Below are 18,378 nucleotides of genomic sequence, written 5' to 3' on the forward strand. Positions count from 1 at the left end.
GTGCAGGCTGGGCTGAGGGACACCCCCCCCCCCCAGTGCACGAATTTTGTGCACCGGCCTTCTAGTCATCCTATAAAAAGTTTTTCTGGGAAGGTTTCAAAAATTAGCATTATTACTTATTCCTCAAGATCTAATCCTTATAGATATGAAACAGAATTCCCAAATCAGTGAAAATGGTGTAGTTTTGAATTGCACGCATGTATCTATAAGACAAGGGACTAATTTTATAATTATATCAGCTTATTAATTCGCCATAGTGATTAAATGGTATGAAGTAGAATACTCGATTTGGAAGATTCAACTTTTTGCTACATACATCTACTTAGGAGGCAAAGCAGTTAGCAGAAGATTTTTTTTTTTTTTTTTATTGCTTAAAGTATTACAAAGGGTATTACATATGTATCCATTTTATCCCCCCGCCCTAGACAGTCCCCTAGCCTCCCCTATCCCCCAGTGTCTTATGTCCATTGGTTAAGTTAGCAGAAGATTTTTGATCAGCATGGGGACTCTCTATATATAAAAGGCTAAGTGACCATCCGACTGGCCAGTACCTATGATGTACACTCACCACCAGGGGGGAGACGCTCAATGCAGGAGCTGCTGAGCTGCGGTGACTTGGCAGCAGTGGTTCTTAGGTGACGCACCCCGGACCAGAGAGGAGGGAGCCCGATTTCTTGCAGGGCCGTGCGATTTCATCTCCAGCCGTGGGTTATGTTGTTGCTGGGGCACTGTGGGCCCTGAATCTGGTTTACTGCACACTTGCGTTTGCATTCCACACCCTGTTCAGTAGCAACTTTGCAGAGTGCCCTCTCCCTGGGGGATGTCAGAGGACCGGTTTCGGCCCGACCCCCACAGGCCAGGCCGAGGGACCCCACCTGCCAGAGAGACCTTGCTCACTCCGCAGACACCCTCCTAGCTGTGGTGCCGCTCAGGTGCGGCAGGCTGGGGAGGGACCATGGGAGGTTGGCTCCAGGGTCTGGCCCATCTGTCTCACCCAGTCCTGCCCCGCCAGCCACCACCTGGGACCGCCTGCATTAGTCCCTGCACCAGAGCCAGTGCAGTGAGCTGGAAGACCCGAGTGTGAGTTTTCTTTTGTTTTTCTCCCCTCCCGAACCCTCCCTCACTCCGCAGACGCCCTTCGAGCTGTGGCGCCGCCCCCGGAATTCTAATTAATTTCCTTTCAATGTGCATGAATCCACTAGTATTATATATTACTAAAGGCCTAATGCAGGGAAATTCGTGTAAGGACCTCGGCACTCGCAGCCCCGGCTGCCTTGGACCTTGCAGCCCCACAGTCCCGCTCACTGGTTGCTCCAGAAGGTCATTCCTGAAGGTTGTTTCACAGTCGCCATCCGGTCTAATTAGCATATTAGCTCTTTATTACGTAGGATTACATTTATCTGACTTTGTTTATCAGGCTCCATCCAGGTGGTAGAAGAACCTGGTAAATTCTGCTTTCCAGAGGTAATACTTTATTTACCCAGCCATTGATGTTTACTGCTTTTAGGCTTTGCTGGATACATGCTGAAAAGTGTTTACTTTCTAGCTAAACCTATTTTCCAGGTTCCATAAAACTTCTAATTTCCACATTGCTATCAATTTCAATACCATAGAACTTCCTAATTTCAAACACTGGGTCTTCCATCTTAGATAGAGCATCTGATCTAATTTCTCTTGCTATTTCAGTTTATCAGCAGATGAAATATTTGTATCTACATTAATTTTAGAAATTGTAGGAATTGTTATTTTTTATTTACTTAGGCCTATTTTCCCTTTGTGCCTTTTCCTTCCCAAGGTGGGGGACACCTTCCTTTGTCTGGGCCTTTATTATGTCTCATAGCCATACATTTGCTATCAAGCTTCATTCCCAGCAGGTGCTCATCATTCTTTTTCTGACTGATTGATCTCTTTCTTTTGCCCAATACATTTTAGTGTGCATATTATATATACTTAATTGTGTTGGGTTTTCAAAATAGTTACTTAACACAAATATGAAGGAAAATGACTTGGCAGTATTTTCAAATTTCAGTAGAGAACTAGTCACTTTTTGTGTCCAGTTCTTTCATTAAATAAAAGTTGGTTGTAGTTTGCTGACTTAGATTTTTATTTGTGTAATCAAAGAGTATATCAAGTTCAAGTATATATATTTTTTCTTTTTTGAGAGTTAGTCAGGGAGTATAAACTATATGCCTGCAGGGCCAGGCAGGTAACCTAAATGAGTGACAATGGACTGTGTATGGCAGCAAATAATGCTGCTGATATTCCAGGACTGTCCTCAGTAGGTGGCGATGTGAAGGTAGCGATGTTGGTTTTTTGTTCACTGCTGTGTGTGCTTTCTAGAGAGCAGAGTCTGTGACATTGCAGGGGCCAATAAGTATTTGCTCAATGAATGAATGTGCTAAAATATCAATTAAGACCATCTGAATTTTTAAATATATTGGGACCCTCAAACTATAAAAGATTAAATAATTGAGTCTATTATTTACCTCTGTTTCTTTTTTTTCTGAATTCCAAAGGGCTGTGTCTATTTTTCTTGGTCAATTTCAGTAAAGTCTAATGGACTGTTAGATGAATGATATCATTAAAATGAGATTGGAATTTAAGCTTTAACATATATTCACAAATTCTTTTTGGGAGGTTCGTGATAAATACTTTAACTGCAATTACATAGTTGTTTAGTCACTTATATCAATATTTAATCAGAAGTTATATTATAAAAATTTTAAGTGATACTGTTTTGTGCCATTTAATTGCTGATCCAGTTTCTGAGTTCTATGTATGTTGTCTGTCAGTTGCTTACTGTGCAAAGAAAACTTTTTCCTATAACTCCATAGTGTTGTCTGAATCAAACACAAAGACATTTCAGAATCCCTTGAAGTAGATGTCCAGAATAAAATACCCTATTTTTGATGTTTTTTAAACTTTTACCTTGAGGCAAGACGTAGAGTAAAGTTTTATTCTAAAATAGTGTTTTAAACTAGCTGAATTTGCTGTTCAGTAATTTATTTTGCTTCTAATTTGTTGTTGCTACAGAATTTTTATATAGTGTATTTAGTATAGGCTCACATGCCATTGTATCATGTCATTTTATCACTTATCATTATTCTGATTTAAATAATATTTAACAAACATCTTTTGCAGAGTCAACATTTTCTTTGCATATTTAATGCCAAGAAACACAGACTGAATTGCTTGCCAAAAACTGAGTGTAATTTTTCCCCCTCAAATTTGCCATTTATTAAATGTAAAGACTGCTGGTAGGATATTTCCTTCTGGATTTTGACTTTCAGGGATGGATTTTAGTGAAAAGATAAGAAAGATTTAGTGATTAACATTAACAGGTAAGGAGTTTAGACAGTTCTAAGGGGCTCCTCTGCATTGTTAATTCCACTTAACAGAACTGATTTGTTCAGTCATCTGTGAATGCATATGATGAGTGAGACTGTTGGTCTGAAATGTCTCATGATGTTTCACCGTTAGAGATTAATAAGTCATACTCTTACTTTCAGGAGCTGGTGATGATACACGAACTTGGGGACCACCTTTTGTGGGGACAGAAAGTACTTATTTTCTCAGTGTAAATCGAAATAAAAAAGTAAGAATATAATTTTTTTCTGCTTTCTTTGTGTAATTCTCTTATAAAAACAAAACTTTTGATATCCTGGTTTGTTTGTTTTTACCCTTTTCTGTAGATGGAATTAATATTTTAAATAAGGTGAAATTTTATTCATTCGACAGTTACAAATAGAAACAATAGAGCTTTTTTACTAATCTTCCCTACTAACTTAAAACAAGAATTGATAATGGAAATAATTTTATTAAACTTATTAAGTGGCTCTTTACATTTGTTATTATTTTGGAGATTGATAACTGCCTAAAAGTGGGTATTATAATTTGAAGCATTTTTACTGTAATCCTTGCTACATTCTAACCTATCTAAATTGCAAAGAAAATAAGTAAAGATGATTTAAATATTTCTTCAGGAGGAAAATACATTTGCTTTAAGAGGAGAATCTATGGTATGGTTTGCTCCCTTATTGAACTGTTAGTATTAACAAAGAATTGTATGATACCATTTTAATATACGTATTTTAATTTTTAGAGTATAGCTGTGAATATCAAGGATCCAAAAGGGGTGAAGATCATCAAAGAGGTACCGTATACTCAATGAAAGGCATCTTACCACTGGGGTTGTAATTAGGGATTTGAGCAACAGAGTAAAAGTGTTTTAAAACTTTATTTAATTGGCAATCTGTAATCTTTTTGTACATGCCATTTAAGAATTTAACTTTTATAGTAAGTATAATTTGCTTTATAATTTCTTTTATATTGTGTATAATGTTTCTTCACACTGTGAAGGTAGGTATTCCATTGTAGTACTGGCTGCTATTGACTGAGTGCCTCCTCTGTATCAGATCTTAGGCTTGAGCACTTTACTTATATTATCTTCTCAAATCCTTAGAGTACATGAGGTGTTACTAGTAGAGTCTTCATTTCACAGGTGTGAAATGAGTCTGATGGGGCTTAAGTGATGCTGTAAAGATCACATAGCCAGTAAAAGGAGGAGCTGAAATTTTGAACCCTGGGTCATGTTACTGGCCAACACTTTTTGTTGTTGTTAATCCTCACCAAAGGATATTTTTTCCATTGATTTTGAGAGAGAGTGGAAGGGCCCTTCATTCTTAGGCACTTCTTTTTATCTTCTCTGTAGTTATTATTATTACTAGTGACCTGGTGTGCGAAATTGTGAGGCCCCGCCCACTGCCCCCCTTGACACCCTAACCTCTCTACCTAGAGTTTGAGTGCGTCTGGCCCCACCCCCGCCCCCTACAGTCTTCTCTGGCTGCTTCAAGCCCCACCTTCGGTCCTGCAAGTCGCTTCAGGCTGGTCCTGCCTCCTCTGGGTGCCTCCCTGCTTTCGCCCTGTCTCTGGAACAACACGGCGGCTTCCCCCCACTGCACACGCACACGCAGCCTCCTGCTGATCGGTCATTATGGCGTGAGGGTGTCACGACTATTAGCATATTAGCTCTTTATTATATAGGATTATATATCTAAGGGATTGTTCTTTCCTTAATTCTTCTCTTTCTGCTCTGTGTTTCTTAGTTTCATCTTTAGTTTCAGTTCCTACTTCTTTGCTTTTATTTCAGGATATTCTGATATTTTATCTAGTCAAGGTTTCATGTTTGATTGAACAGATACAGCACCATTTCAATAGGGCTTCTCAATGGGGCAGTGTTGGGTGGAATTCATAACTCTTACTACTAAGACATTTGAACATTTTAGGCCAACATGTATCATTCTGACCAAAATAAATGAATTGCTGGGACTTCCTTTTCACGCTCCTTGGGTCTTGCCAGTGTCCACCACACTATAACAATTTTAAATTACATTTCATTGTGGGCTTGATTTCTATAATTGTTAACAATAAAGTACATTTCAGCTCATAATAAACTTTGGTTGTCTGGAGACATTATTCATGCCTATGGGTTTTAGCTAGTTATATCACTTAAAAGTTATGCATCTTACAGCCTAGAGGAAAAATTATTTTTGCCTAGTTTTTTTTTTTATTCTTCAGGGCATGGATTTCTTTTTTGACCTTAAGAATAGTAAAATAACATCTTTACTAGTATTCAGACCTTGGCGGGTATTATGGCTAATATAATGAGTCTAGATTATAGAAACGGTTCCAAAGTATTATACCAACCCAACAGTGGATATGTGAGAGCCCCCCAAAATATGACTCCTTTGTCAAGTAGGTTAACCAAAAACAGGTTGTGTGGAAAACAAAACTCTGCTTAAAAAATCTATGTGGAGCCTGGCATTTCCATGGCAATATGATATGATAACTTTCTAACATGTTATCTATATTTCAGATACTTTTCCATGTTAGTTGACAGTCACACTATCCATATTGTGTCTACAGAACAATGTGATTGGTTTTGTTTTCCTCCAACATTATACTGTGAAACATAAAACATAACAAAAACATTGAAAGATGCAACAATTTTAACATTTTGCTATATTTGCTTATTTACATATGTATTCATATGTGTATGCATATGTTTATGTGTGTATTTTTGAACCATTTGAAAGTAAGTGGAAGATGTTATGAAACTTTGTCCTTAAATCCTTCAGAATACATCTCCTTCAGATAAGGATATTCCTTGACATAATATTTAAAAATTATTTTATGATTTTTTAAACTCATAAATATGGTTACATTATCATTATCACTTTCTCCTCTACTTCTGATGTTGCTCATCCATTCTGTTCCTAAGTTACACCTAATAAAGAGAACTCAGAATTTGGTACGCTATATTTCAAATTGATTTTAGTTCTTATTTTACTCTGTGCCTGGAAGGAAGAATTAGTTTTTCCCTTTCAGAAAGAAAGAGATGGTGGGTTCTCTAAGTCACAAATTTTTTTTTTTTAAATTTTGGGCAACATTCTAGAAGAGGTTATTTGGTAATTTGTGAGCAACTCGAGGAGGCAGAGGTGATCAGCAGTAAAACTGGGAACCAGTCTTTTTTTTTTTTTTTCTTCTTACTTTACTTTCTAGTAGATTATTAAGTCAGGGAATCCAGTAAACAAATTTCATCTCTACTGGAGCAGTTAACTTGTATAATACTTGAAGGTAATGTGGAGATCAGTGTAACTCAGAAGTTTTCTGATGGCTCTGATTTTAACACTGTTGTGTTTAGAATTTTTATGAATGACTTTGCTAAAGCTATAGGGAACATACATGATATTGAAATGGGTGAACATCCTCAAACAAGAGAGGGAGAGGTAATATTTTGGATGACACATTCACTAAGAACATCTATCTAGTAAGTAGCTAGTTTTTATTTATTTAAAATAAACATTTATAAAATGGAGAAAAGGATAATTTCTGCCCTATATCCTTTTCCAGGGGTATTTTATCAATAAATATCCAAATGCATATATATAGAGTTCTTGGGTATCATAAAAAAACTACTGGGTATCTTTATCAGGAGAAATCTTTAGCTCTTAAACTCAACTTTTGCATACTTTTTTATCACATTGTACTCTCAGACTGCATGTTACTTTGAGTACATTTTTAGTTAAAAATAGTTTTTCTTGTTATATAAGTTATAACTGTTCATGGGCAAAAGGATTAATATTTTAGCATATCACATAAAATGTCTTTACATCCTTGAATACCAATTTTTCTCCCCCAAACATGAGATAATACCATGTACATTGTTTTTTTATCTGATTTTTTTGTTAATTAAAATATTTTGAATACTTTTCTACTAGTATAAGTTATTCATTATATTTATATTTGTGTTTTGTTGAAACAGTGAATTTGTGCTCCATCTGGACACTTTATATGGATTGAGTTGTGATTTAGGATTCCATAGAAGTCTAAAAAATGCAAATACCCTGCATTGTTAAAAAATTTGTTTTTATTGTGGTAAAATATATACAATAAGAATTTCCATTTTAATAATTTTCAAGTTTACAATCCAGTGGCAGTAATTACATTTAGTGTACAACCATCTATCTGTTTCTAAAATATTTCATCACTCCAGGCAGTAACTCTGTATATATTAAGTAATAATTCTCCACTTCCCTCTCTACCTAGTCCCTAATAATCTTTTATCTATTTTTTGTCTCTGATTTTTCCTATTCTGGATATTTCATGTAAGTGAAATCATACGATATTTGTACTTTTTTGTCTGGTTAATTCACTTAGCATAATACTTTCAAGGTTCATTCATGCTGTAGCATGTATAGAAACTTTTAATAGCTAATAATATCCCACTTTATGGATGTATCTGTCTGTTGTTGGACAGGAGTTGTTTCCACCTTTTGGCTACTGTGAATAGTGCTGCTATGAACATTTGCAAACAAGTATTGGTTTGAGTCCCTGTTGTCAATTCTTTTGGGTACATGCCTATGAGTGGCATTGCTGGGTCATATGGTAATTCTATATTTAACTTTTTGAGGAACTGACATGAGTTTTTTAAAATAAAAAATAATTTATTAGGTGTCATTTGCCTAAGGTACTGTTTTATGCACCATGCAGAAATATGACCAGTGTAAAAGCCTAGATGTGCTTGATATAGTTTGTCTTCTTTCGTGCCTGCACGAGTGCCTTGTAACTAGTAAATAGAGGCTCAGAGAAATATCGTGGAATAAATTGATGTGTAACTATAGATTTGTGTTGTATTTCATACTAACCCCTGCCATCCCTCCAAATCCCCAAGCAATACTTTGTAGAAAATTAATAATAAATAAATGTATATTTATTGGGATTCTCCCTGGAGCATGCTACATGGAGTTGCCCACAGGAGAAACAGGTCAAATGGTAATCGGCACCTAAAATTTGGAAGAGATGCCTATGCTTGAAACTTGGGGTGCATGCTTAAGCCTTCCTATCTTAACATATTTATCATTCCTCTCTAGTTGGTCGTCACTGAGGCTCCTGGTGCATCTGTGTCAGGAGCTTGGGAGGGTGACAGTTTATTTCCTTGAATGTGTCCTAAGTTCTCCCCCCCGCCCTAAATTTGGTTGTCAGGCAATTCCATATACACAGTCCCGATTTGGTGATGCAGTAATAGACAAACATTCAATTTTTAATAAGAGTATATTTTTATTGATTTCAGAGAGGAAGGGAGAGGAAGAGAGAGATAGAAACATCAATGATGAGAGGCAATCATTGATTGGCTGCCTCCTGCACGCCCCAGCCTGGGGATCGAGCCCGCAACCTGAGCATGTGTCCTGCCTAGGAATCGAGCCGTGACCTCCTGGTTCATGGATCAACACTCAACCATCAGCCATACAGGCTGGGCTGTTTCAGATAGTTATTGATACACTGGGTTACAGTTTAATAGTTTAAAAAATGGTTAATTTAATGTATTTAACACACTGGAAACAAAGCACCTGAAAAGTTTGAGAGCATGTAAGAATCTTGTTTACATGTGCTTATATGTGTATGTTGTAATGAGGAATATCACATAATAAGGATGGAGAAGTAGTAAAGTCATTATATTTTGCTTTTTAAGGGTTTAAAAGATGTTTTTCATATATTTTCTTTACTTATATTCTAATTTTTCTACCTCGACATCTGAAAATATATTTGCACCATGTAGCCTAGATATTTTTTACATAAGCAGAACCCATTTAATACTATGGTATTTACTGAAAACTTTAATAGCCATTATTTTACTGGCAGTAATACCTCAAGTAGTTGACCAGAGCCTTTATGTTGATCTAATTCTACTTTGTAATTCTACTTTTCCTGTGCTTTTTGTATGGACTATTATAAAAATGAGGGTCAATTTTGTTTGCTGAAAAGAATTCTACAATGTGCGGATTTGTTAAATGTTTGACAGCCATTTAAGAAATTTGATTCATCCTCACCTCTTCCTTCAGCTTGCAGCTGTGTGTGATGTATTTGTGGAAAACTATGTCCCTGGCAAACTGTCTGCAATGGGCCTGGGATACGAAGAGATAGACAGAATCGCTCCTCACATCGTCTACTGCTCCATCACAGGTATCTCAGGACCACATACTCGCCAGGGAATAGATTTTCCAGTTTCTATAAGAAACCTCTTACTAACGTTCGTTTTCTTGATGTGATTCTGCTCTTCTTCCCCTCCCAAGACATTTTAGGTTCCTGAAAAGTAACGTTTAAAAACATTAACTTAAATGAACATCTTTTTTCATGTATTTATCGGCAATTTAAATGTCTGTGAATTGTCTGTCTATAATTTTTTATTTTGCAGACATTTTCAAAGTACTCTTAACCCGTATAGAATTACAGTTGAAATGTTAATAGCCTTTAAGATAATACAAGAATCCAACATATCTCTTCAATATATTCAAAAGTGCTAAGCCAAGGAAAAGAATGCTATAAAGTCTTTCAGTTTTTTCAGCCTTTATAGTGACCTTCCTGTGTGTGTGTGTGTGTGTGTGTGTGTGTGTGTGTGTATGAATGTGTGTGAATTTAGGTCAAAGAGGAAAACAGTCATCATATATGTTAGTTTTACATATTTAATAAGCATAATACCACATTTTTGGTTTCATTATTTTATGGTTGAATAATATTCCATTATTTTATGTACTACATCTTCTTTATCTAATTGTCTATTGATGGGCACTTTGATTGTTTCAATATCTTGGCTATTGTAAATCATGCTCTAATGAACATAGAATTGCATATATCTTTTTGAATTAGTGTTTTGGAATTATTTTGATAAATACTCAGAAATGTATTTGTTAGGCCATCTGATATAAGTATTGCTACCCTAGCTTTTTTTTTCCATTTCCATTTGCGTGAAACATCTTTTTTCATTTCTTTACTTTTAGTCTGTGTGTCTTTTAATTGGAAGTGGGTCTTTTTTAGACAGCATATGTATGGGTCTTGTTTTCTTATCCATTTAGCTCTCCTATGCCTTTTGATTGGAGCATTTAATACATGTACTTTTTAAGTGATTTTTGATAGGTACATAATTATTGTTGTTTTATTGTGATATTTATTTTCTCTCCCCCCTTCTTCTAAAAGAAGTCCCTTTAACATTTCTTATAATACTGGTTTGGTGATGATGAACTACTTTAGCTTTTTCTTGTCTATATATCAATATGAGATCAGGATTAAAATATGTTTTTATTGATTTTAGAGTGAGAAGAAGGGAGAGGGAGAGAGAAACATTAATGTGAGAGAAACATCAACTGGCTGCCTCCTGCACACGTGTACTGGGGGTTGAGCCTGTAACCTTGGCATGTGCCCTAACCAGGAATCCAGCCAGTGACCTTTTGGCTCATAGGATGAAGCTCAACCAAGCCACTTGGCCAGGCAGAATTTTTTTCTTAAAATATTGCAGTCCAGTGGAAATGTTGATGTCTAAAATATTAAAATATGTAAAATATTATCTTTTGAATTGCCCCCTTACCATAAAAATACTGCATATTTTTTAATTGATTTCAGAGAGGAAGGGAAAGGGAAAGATAGAAACATCATTGAGGAGAGAGAATCACTGATTGGTTGCCTCCTGCAACCCAGGCATATGCCCTTGACTGGAATCAAACCTGGGACCCTTCAGTCCGCAGGCTGACGCTCTATCCACTGAGCCAAACCAGCTAGGGCTAAAAATACTGCATATGTGACAAATGCAAAATCTTCTATGCCAATAAAAATTTATTTCTCATTCCCATGAATGTGGGCCAACTGGGATTCAGCTGATTTAAACTGATTTGATTTGGCTCCATATTGCAGTTTGGGGCCTGGTTTGCTCTACATGTCTCTTATACTCCTTGGACCAGTGGCTACCAGATGCACGTTCTACTCCTTATGAAAGGCAAGAGCACAAAGAGAACAAGCCCAGTCTCACAAGCAAGTTTACAGCCTCTCCTCACATAACATCTGCTAATGTTCCTTTGGTCATGGAAAATCACATGACCAAGCCCAGTATCAATGGGTCATGAAATATATTCTACTCTTGTGGCAGGAACTACAAAGTCACATGACAAAGAGGTGGATTCTGAGGAGGTGAAGACTGGGAATGCCAATGCATTTTATCAGTCACCTAGCCAAATAAAGTGCTAATCTATGTGGGAAGCCTCACACTTGCCCAAGTTCCACATCTAGAACTAATGGTGGTTAGAGTCAGAAATTCTTCTGGGCCATGGCTTATGACTGGAGAATCTCTAAATTTTCTTCCCATTCTCAGATCCTTTATTAACATTTTAGTGAGGCAAAGGACCTCGGATATAGGTAATATAATTCAGAAGTTTTCAGCTCAGGGGAAATTGGGGGTATCATATGCTTTTAAGTAACAGGGATGGGGTAATAAGGAGGTGATGGGGAGAGGCATGTGTAGTCTGAAAAAATACCTCTCATAATTCTGTAATTCCCTACGTGCACATCTAACAGTCATTAGAAGAACACCCGTATAGTACTGTCTCCTTTATTTCCTGATAAAGAAACAGACGCAGAGCAGCTAAGGTACCTAAGTTCACACAGCTCTTTAATGGCAGATGGGTTTAAAACTCAGGCTTCTCGGCTAGTATTAAGTGCCTCTACGCTTTTCATACTCAGACATATATCATTGTTAAGTGATGACATGGATTTTGTGATTACAAGACACTGAACAGCTGTTGTTGAGAATAATATATTTTTGCTCTTCTCTTTCATTGGTTGTTAGTCATATTTGCGATGGAGGAAATCATGAAAAAATGTGCTCATCAGGGAGTCTAAATTTCAACAGATTCTTTTAGAAGCAAAGGTCATTTATGAGTCATGAGTTTGTGTGTGTATATAAAGCAAGGGCCATCTCTCTTTTAAAAGTTTGGTATTCTTGGTAATCAGTGTTTGTTTTTTTATTTTTTAGTAAGACTGATTAGATCAGTCTAAAGTTGCACATGTTATGATTGGGATCCTAGACTTTCCCGATGTTTCCCAGTGGTATTGCTGTCTCGTCAGTGCTGTCCAAGCCCAAATAGTCTGTTCTCACTCCCATGTTGGCCTTACTGCTTATGTGAGCAATCTTAGAATGGTTAGGAGATTTACTCTAATGCATCCTGACTGTTGTGTGGTTGAGATTGCCTCGGGCTGTGAAATCTGGTCTGCAGGACAGAAATGCTAGACTGATCACAAAGGAGGAAGGACCCGATTATTTTTTATTAGCATGATCCCTCTGTCATTTTAGAGGAAGCTGAGTATGGACATTAGGGGGCAGTGTTTAAAAAGTTATAATTCACTAGGAATTTCATTTTGAGAGAACTTTAGGATTTTCTTCATGCCACTGGGTAGAGAGAATCTCTGAAAGGACCTATTTATACTTTTAAAAAAGTCTTTTTTTTAAAAAAAGCCACCATTCTGTACCTCTCTATACTTTTAGAATTCTATCGATATTTTCCTTAACAATTTAAAGTTGTACCTTCTTTCCTTCGAATACTCTGAGCTTGTTATTAGTTATAAAAATGTAGCAGTATGACTTTGGTATACCACATTTAAAAATATTTCTTTCTTGTTAACTTCATTATTCTTTCTTTCCAGAAGGATAAACATTACATTATATTTTTGACTAGACTAATTTTGTGGTAGGAACAGTACATATACCCTTTAATTATACCCCTCCCCCCCTTTTTTTTAAGGAAAGAAGTTTGGAAAGTGCCTTTTTGTTTTTTTGTGAATTTCCCAGTGGCATTTTCTTAATCTCTGTCCTTGAATGGACAGATTGCAGGGTTCTACTTGGTCTCATGAGGACCTCTTAGGGAAATGGAAGTGAGTTAATGGGTACCCAAAAGCCATTATATCATTGGTGTAGGTGGAGTCCTGCATTGGAGCCTTCTGTGTGGCTGAAGCTCAGTTGGTTGCTCTTTGTCTTATAGGAAGCTTTATAGGATCCTCAGAGACCTCAGACTGAAGATTTTACCCTTCGGCCTCTGGTGTGTGTGTGTGTGTGTGTGTGTGTGTGTGTGTGTGTTCGTGTTCCTTATAAAGAGTCTATCTTTTCAGGTCACCTTATCGTATAAGCAGCCCTCATGGGTAAAACTCCCTTTAATGAACTAGCTCTGCTCTCCTGATAGTCTGCTCCGCCCACAGGGAAAGCTCCCCTTCCGCTCCTTCACCATTGGAGGAAGTACAGTTCACTCCCAGATCTGTTAGTTCTGCAGCCTTTACCTGATGTAACCATCGTCTCTTGCTTTTGACATAATTTTAAGCACATGTCAGGTCTTTGGTATCTCAGAACACAGGCTAAGATACTTTTTTATGAAGTATCTCACATATGGCTTGAAGTAAAGGGGAGGCAGTTTGCTCCTCCCCTATGACATACTGAAATGACAATTCTTCCTAAGGAAATCCTTACTAAAAGTCTTATTTACCTTTCTACCTTTTCTTGTGTACTTGCAAATGCATGATAAACTATGGGCAGCAAAACAGATTTCATAGCATGACCTGCATTGTGTTCTGGCACTTAGGATATCTTCTGAGTTGGAAGCCTCAGCTGAAATTTATTTTGTTGAAGAAATATGTTTTTTAGGTGGCAGAGTAAACCTGAGATAACCTGTCTTCAAAGTTTTTAGTATGAAGATATAATATTTCCCAAGATAAAAGTGTTTTGATTCATTTCCTATACATTGTCAGTTATTTAAACAAATGAAAAGGTCAAGTTTCTCCAGATATATAATTCTAAATAAATATATTTTTCCAATAGCAAACACCACTTTAAACCCAATCCTGTCTTGTTCCTGGGATAAGGAACATTATTAAAGTTTTCTTTGGAAACTCCTTATGAAACTGTAGGATTAAGAAAATCTACTGGATTCGAACATAGACAAAATGAGTCCCCAAAATGATGGAGTGAGTACCACTTCATGACATGATTTTATTCATTTGAATGTATGTTTGAACTATTCAAGTTCCAAGATACTTTGATTTTTCTTGATTGTTCAATAAAAGAGAAATCCAAGACTTGAAAAGGAGTTTGGTTTGTTTCTTCAATGCTTTCAAATTCCAGAAGCAAGACATAGCCTGGGCTAGGAATATGGTGTGAACCTAGAGTCAGCTGTTTTTACCTTTGGTCCCTGATTTCTAGTATGTGAATATAGTGGCTCCCAAGTTAAAGAACCTTTTGGGGACCAGAAGCCAGCAAGAGGGAAAAAGATGACAATGTTAGTTAATGTCAAAACAGTAGTTATTTTAGAACCTTCACAAGTTAAATGTTTCATAGCGTGTGCCAGATAAACATGCCAAGACTTAACCACCATAGAAAAACTCTGTCGTCAGAACTGAATTGTTTCTTCTTTTAGTAATAGGCCTGGGAAATAAATCATAAACTTAAAGAAGCAATGCTAGATAAGAAGAAATGTCATACTTAAATAGGTGAAAAAAATAAATGTTAGATAAAATTTATATAACATTTATTTCAGGAATGCTAATGATTTTTTTCTATTTAGCATTAGTGCGATATAGCCTTCAGCCCATTATTTGAACCATAGTATCTTTTAAAAACATATATATTTTTATTGATTTCAGAGAGGAAAGGTGAGGGAGAGAGAGAGATAGAAACATCAATGATGAGAGAGAATCATTGATGGGCTGCTTCCTGCACGCACCCTACTGCGGATCGAGTCCACAATCCAGGCATGTGCCCTTGACCGGAATCGAACTCCGGATTCTCCAGTCCGCAGGCCCATGCTCTATCCATTGAGCCAAACTGGCTAGGGCGACTATTATTTACTTTTGATCTTTGTAATTAAAGATACTATGGTTCAGCCATAGTATCTTGACTAGTCAGAGTTTCATATGCCCTTCCTTTCTTCTTTCCGCCCCTCCCTCCCTCCTTCCCTCCCTCCCTCCCTCCCTCCCTTCCTTCCTTCCCTCCTTCCTTCCTTTAAAAAAATCTTTAGTGTTGAAAGTATTACATATATGTCCCCCTTTTCCCCCCAATAACCTCCTCCAGCCTTCCCCCTGCCCCTGCCCCAGGCCTTCACCACCCTATTGTCTGTGTCCATGGGTTATGCATATATGCATACAACGTCTTTGGTTGATTACCTCCCATCTACCCACCCTCCCTCACCTTCCCTCCTAGATTCTGCACTCTGTTCCATGCTTCCATGTCTCTGGACCCACTTCATTTATTTCTTATCAAATGCAAATAATATTTAGAGATACCTGAAGGTTTGGCACTTTTATGCTATGAATGGTTCAGTATTTTGGAGCTGATATTTCTCCATTAGTAGGAAGAGGTAGATGCCTGCAGCCCACAGTTCACACTCTTAAGGAAATACCAGGTTATAATTACCTTTTGTAGGACAGAGATTATGGGTCTAAATTAAAGTTTTCTTACAGCTTTCATCCACAGGAGAAAGCCTGTTTTACTTTCCTTACTTGTTTTGGGAAACCCGGGTGTTCTAAAAAGGATTTTAATGTTTTATTTTTCATTTTGTCTTGTTGCAGATGTATAGATAGTTTACAAGAAAGCATGAAGGATCATGCCTGGCTCGTACCCTTTTTATGTAAGAAGGAAAAAGGGATTACAGGGCAGCTAGGAGGTTAGGCCACATGCAAGGATATTCCTGATGGAGTTTCCTTTTCCATGCCGACTGTCCACTGGGATGCTGGTATTTCCTCTCTCTCAATATTAGATTGAATGGTAAATTGTTTATAGAATCTGTATCTGAATTTAGCAGAGATTTGTTGCACCAAGGTTTTTAGTCTCTTGCTTTAACTAACTGATGCTATTATTAGGCTCGTGCCACAGACACTGTGTGGGGTCTGCCCTCTCTCCTGCCAACGCCCCCCTCCCCCCCCATGAATTGCTTCCAGAATTATTCTTGTCTCCACCCTGCTCATAGTGCATTTTCTTAGTTATCAAAGCATCCCAGCATGCTGTGCATGCCTTCAAATCCTCATTTAATTTCTCCTCTGTTGTGTACTAGAAATTGGTAGTCTATAAATGGCTGTGGAAACAGGAAAGTGAATGGGCTGATGGAGGACCTAAATTCTGGTTCTGGAAAATTGGTGTGTGTGTGTGTTTACATGCAGTTTATGGATTCTAGAATTAATGACTGTACCAGGCTACTCCTATAAAATCTTGCATTTGTGGCCAGAGATGTTTAGCTATTTGCCACTAATCCTTATAGAAAAAAAAAAAGAGCTTAACAAACTGTCACTAGTGTCCCTTGAGTCTTGCATGGTTAGGGACTTACATTCCAAGAACAATTTACACAATTAAAAAAAAACCATGTGAAAGCAAGAGTTGCTCTGTGAAATTATTTTATTTTACTCTTTGGGATACTATGCATATAAACTACTTTATAGCAGTTATGTTTTTATTAAATAATAGAAGCCTGGCTCCTAATGCTCCAAATGAGAGGAAAAAAGGGTGTTAGAATTAGCTATCATCATGATCAATCATCTCAATTGTAAAAGTCTGGTCACCTTGTCTCTTAGGGATGTAGTCACGGGGCTGGCTCCATGGAAATTTTCCATGAATGAACCTCTCTTTACCAGGTGTGCTGATAGTAGGGTGATGATTCCGTTCTTTGTATGTTTCAAACAAACATCTAATAGGTACAATAAGACAAAAATTAAAAAATTAAAAACTCATCAGCAAGAGCTGAAAAAAAGCAACCAGTGCAGGTAATACCTTAACATAGAAATTAAAAGGGACTTTGTTAAAAAAAATATCTTTGACCCCCAAAATCTCTGAAAATCTTTCCTTAGAATTCTAAATATTTTGCTAATTGCCATATAAAGAAGTATCAATTAACTAATTAGGGCCTGGTAAAGCTATGGTAGTCTATCCTAATCTCTAACTGGTTGGCCTGTATGATTCTGATTCAGAATAAAACACATGATTTATCATTCAAGAATGTGCTTAATCCTTTGCACCAATTGTGCTTTTGGTGGAAATTGTCCACTAAACATGGAATGTGATGTTATCTTTCCTTTAAGTGATTCCCCCCTCTCCCTCCCCCTCCCCCAGTTTTTTATTTTTATTACATGCCTCTATAGGTATTTTGATGGGATGTTGAAAGAAAGCATACAGGGATTGCTGTCTGCTGCCATGTTAACCCAGAAATTAGAAGGACCACTTTTGCTACATTTCCTGATATTTCATCTGGCTCTAATGATATTCCCAGAGTGTTACAGATATTTATGTACCTCTGGTGCAAAGTTAGTATTAATTAAAAACATAAAGCTGGCTTTGTAACCTGACTGTATCAGGGGAAACTTGGTATTGGTACATGATTTTGTGATAAGTCTGTTACCAAGTATTTGCAGGCCATGAGACCATCAGACCAAGTGATAGTCCCCAAGCGATGATGGAGGAGTGTATTGCTTAATCTAAATTGTGTGGAGATGACAAAAGCTGAACATCTCTGATCACTTTGTCAAGCCCATTGAATTTAGGTCTGCAACAGAAACGACTCTCTGTGTATTGGCTTTTCATGCACTGTGGGGAGTTTTCGATTTCTGGTAAAATTCGACAAATGAATAGAAATAACGTTTTCAACAAAATAATGCCAGCTTCACCTTAGTTTTTTTTTATTCTTAGAAAAACACATGGTAGCCTTGGCTGGTGTGGCTTCGTTGGCTGAGCATCGATCGTCCCATGCACCAAAAGGTCACTCCAGTTTGATTCCTAATCAGGGTACATGCCCAGGTTGTGGGTTTGGTCCCTGGTTGATGTTTCTCTCTCACATAGACGTTTCTCTCTCTCTAAAATAAATAAAAACACTTGAAAAAAAGAAAAGCATGGTAAATTCTCAATTATTTATTTTTGGATTAGCTACAGAAAAATTTTGAACCTGGCCCGATTCCCCCAGATACAAAATGTGTGTTTTTTTAAAATCTTAGTTTATTAATCCTCTAGTGAAGGATCGGTATAAGCACCAC

The 18,378-nt window shown here is 37.1% G+C and overlaps 1 protein-coding gene across 5 annotated transcripts in view; it reads left to right on the top strand.

The window, feature by feature from the left end:
• Positions 1–18,378, top strand: part of SUGCT (succinyl-CoA:glutarate-CoA transferase) — a 576,570-nt gene that overhangs the window by 9,518 nt on the left and 548,674 nt on the right. For all 5 annotated transcript variants that reach the window (XM_059655740.1, XM_059655742.1, XM_059655741.1 and 2 more), the window contains 3 exons: positions 3,510–3,595; positions 4,103–4,153; positions 9,402–9,522. In XM_059655740.1, the coding sequence (XP_059511723.1) occupies positions 3,510–3,595; positions 4,103–4,153; positions 9,402–9,522 (258 nt within the window). The remainder of the gene's footprint in view (positions 1–3,509; positions 3,596–4,102; positions 4,154–9,401; positions 9,523–18,378) is intronic.

This window comes from Myotis daubentonii, chromosome 10, assembly GCF_963259705.1.
Source record: "Myotis daubentonii chromosome 10, mMyoDau2.1, whole genome shotgun sequence".
Lineage (NCBI taxonomy): Eukaryota > Metazoa > Chordata > Mammalia > Chiroptera > Vespertilionidae > Myotis > Myotis daubentonii.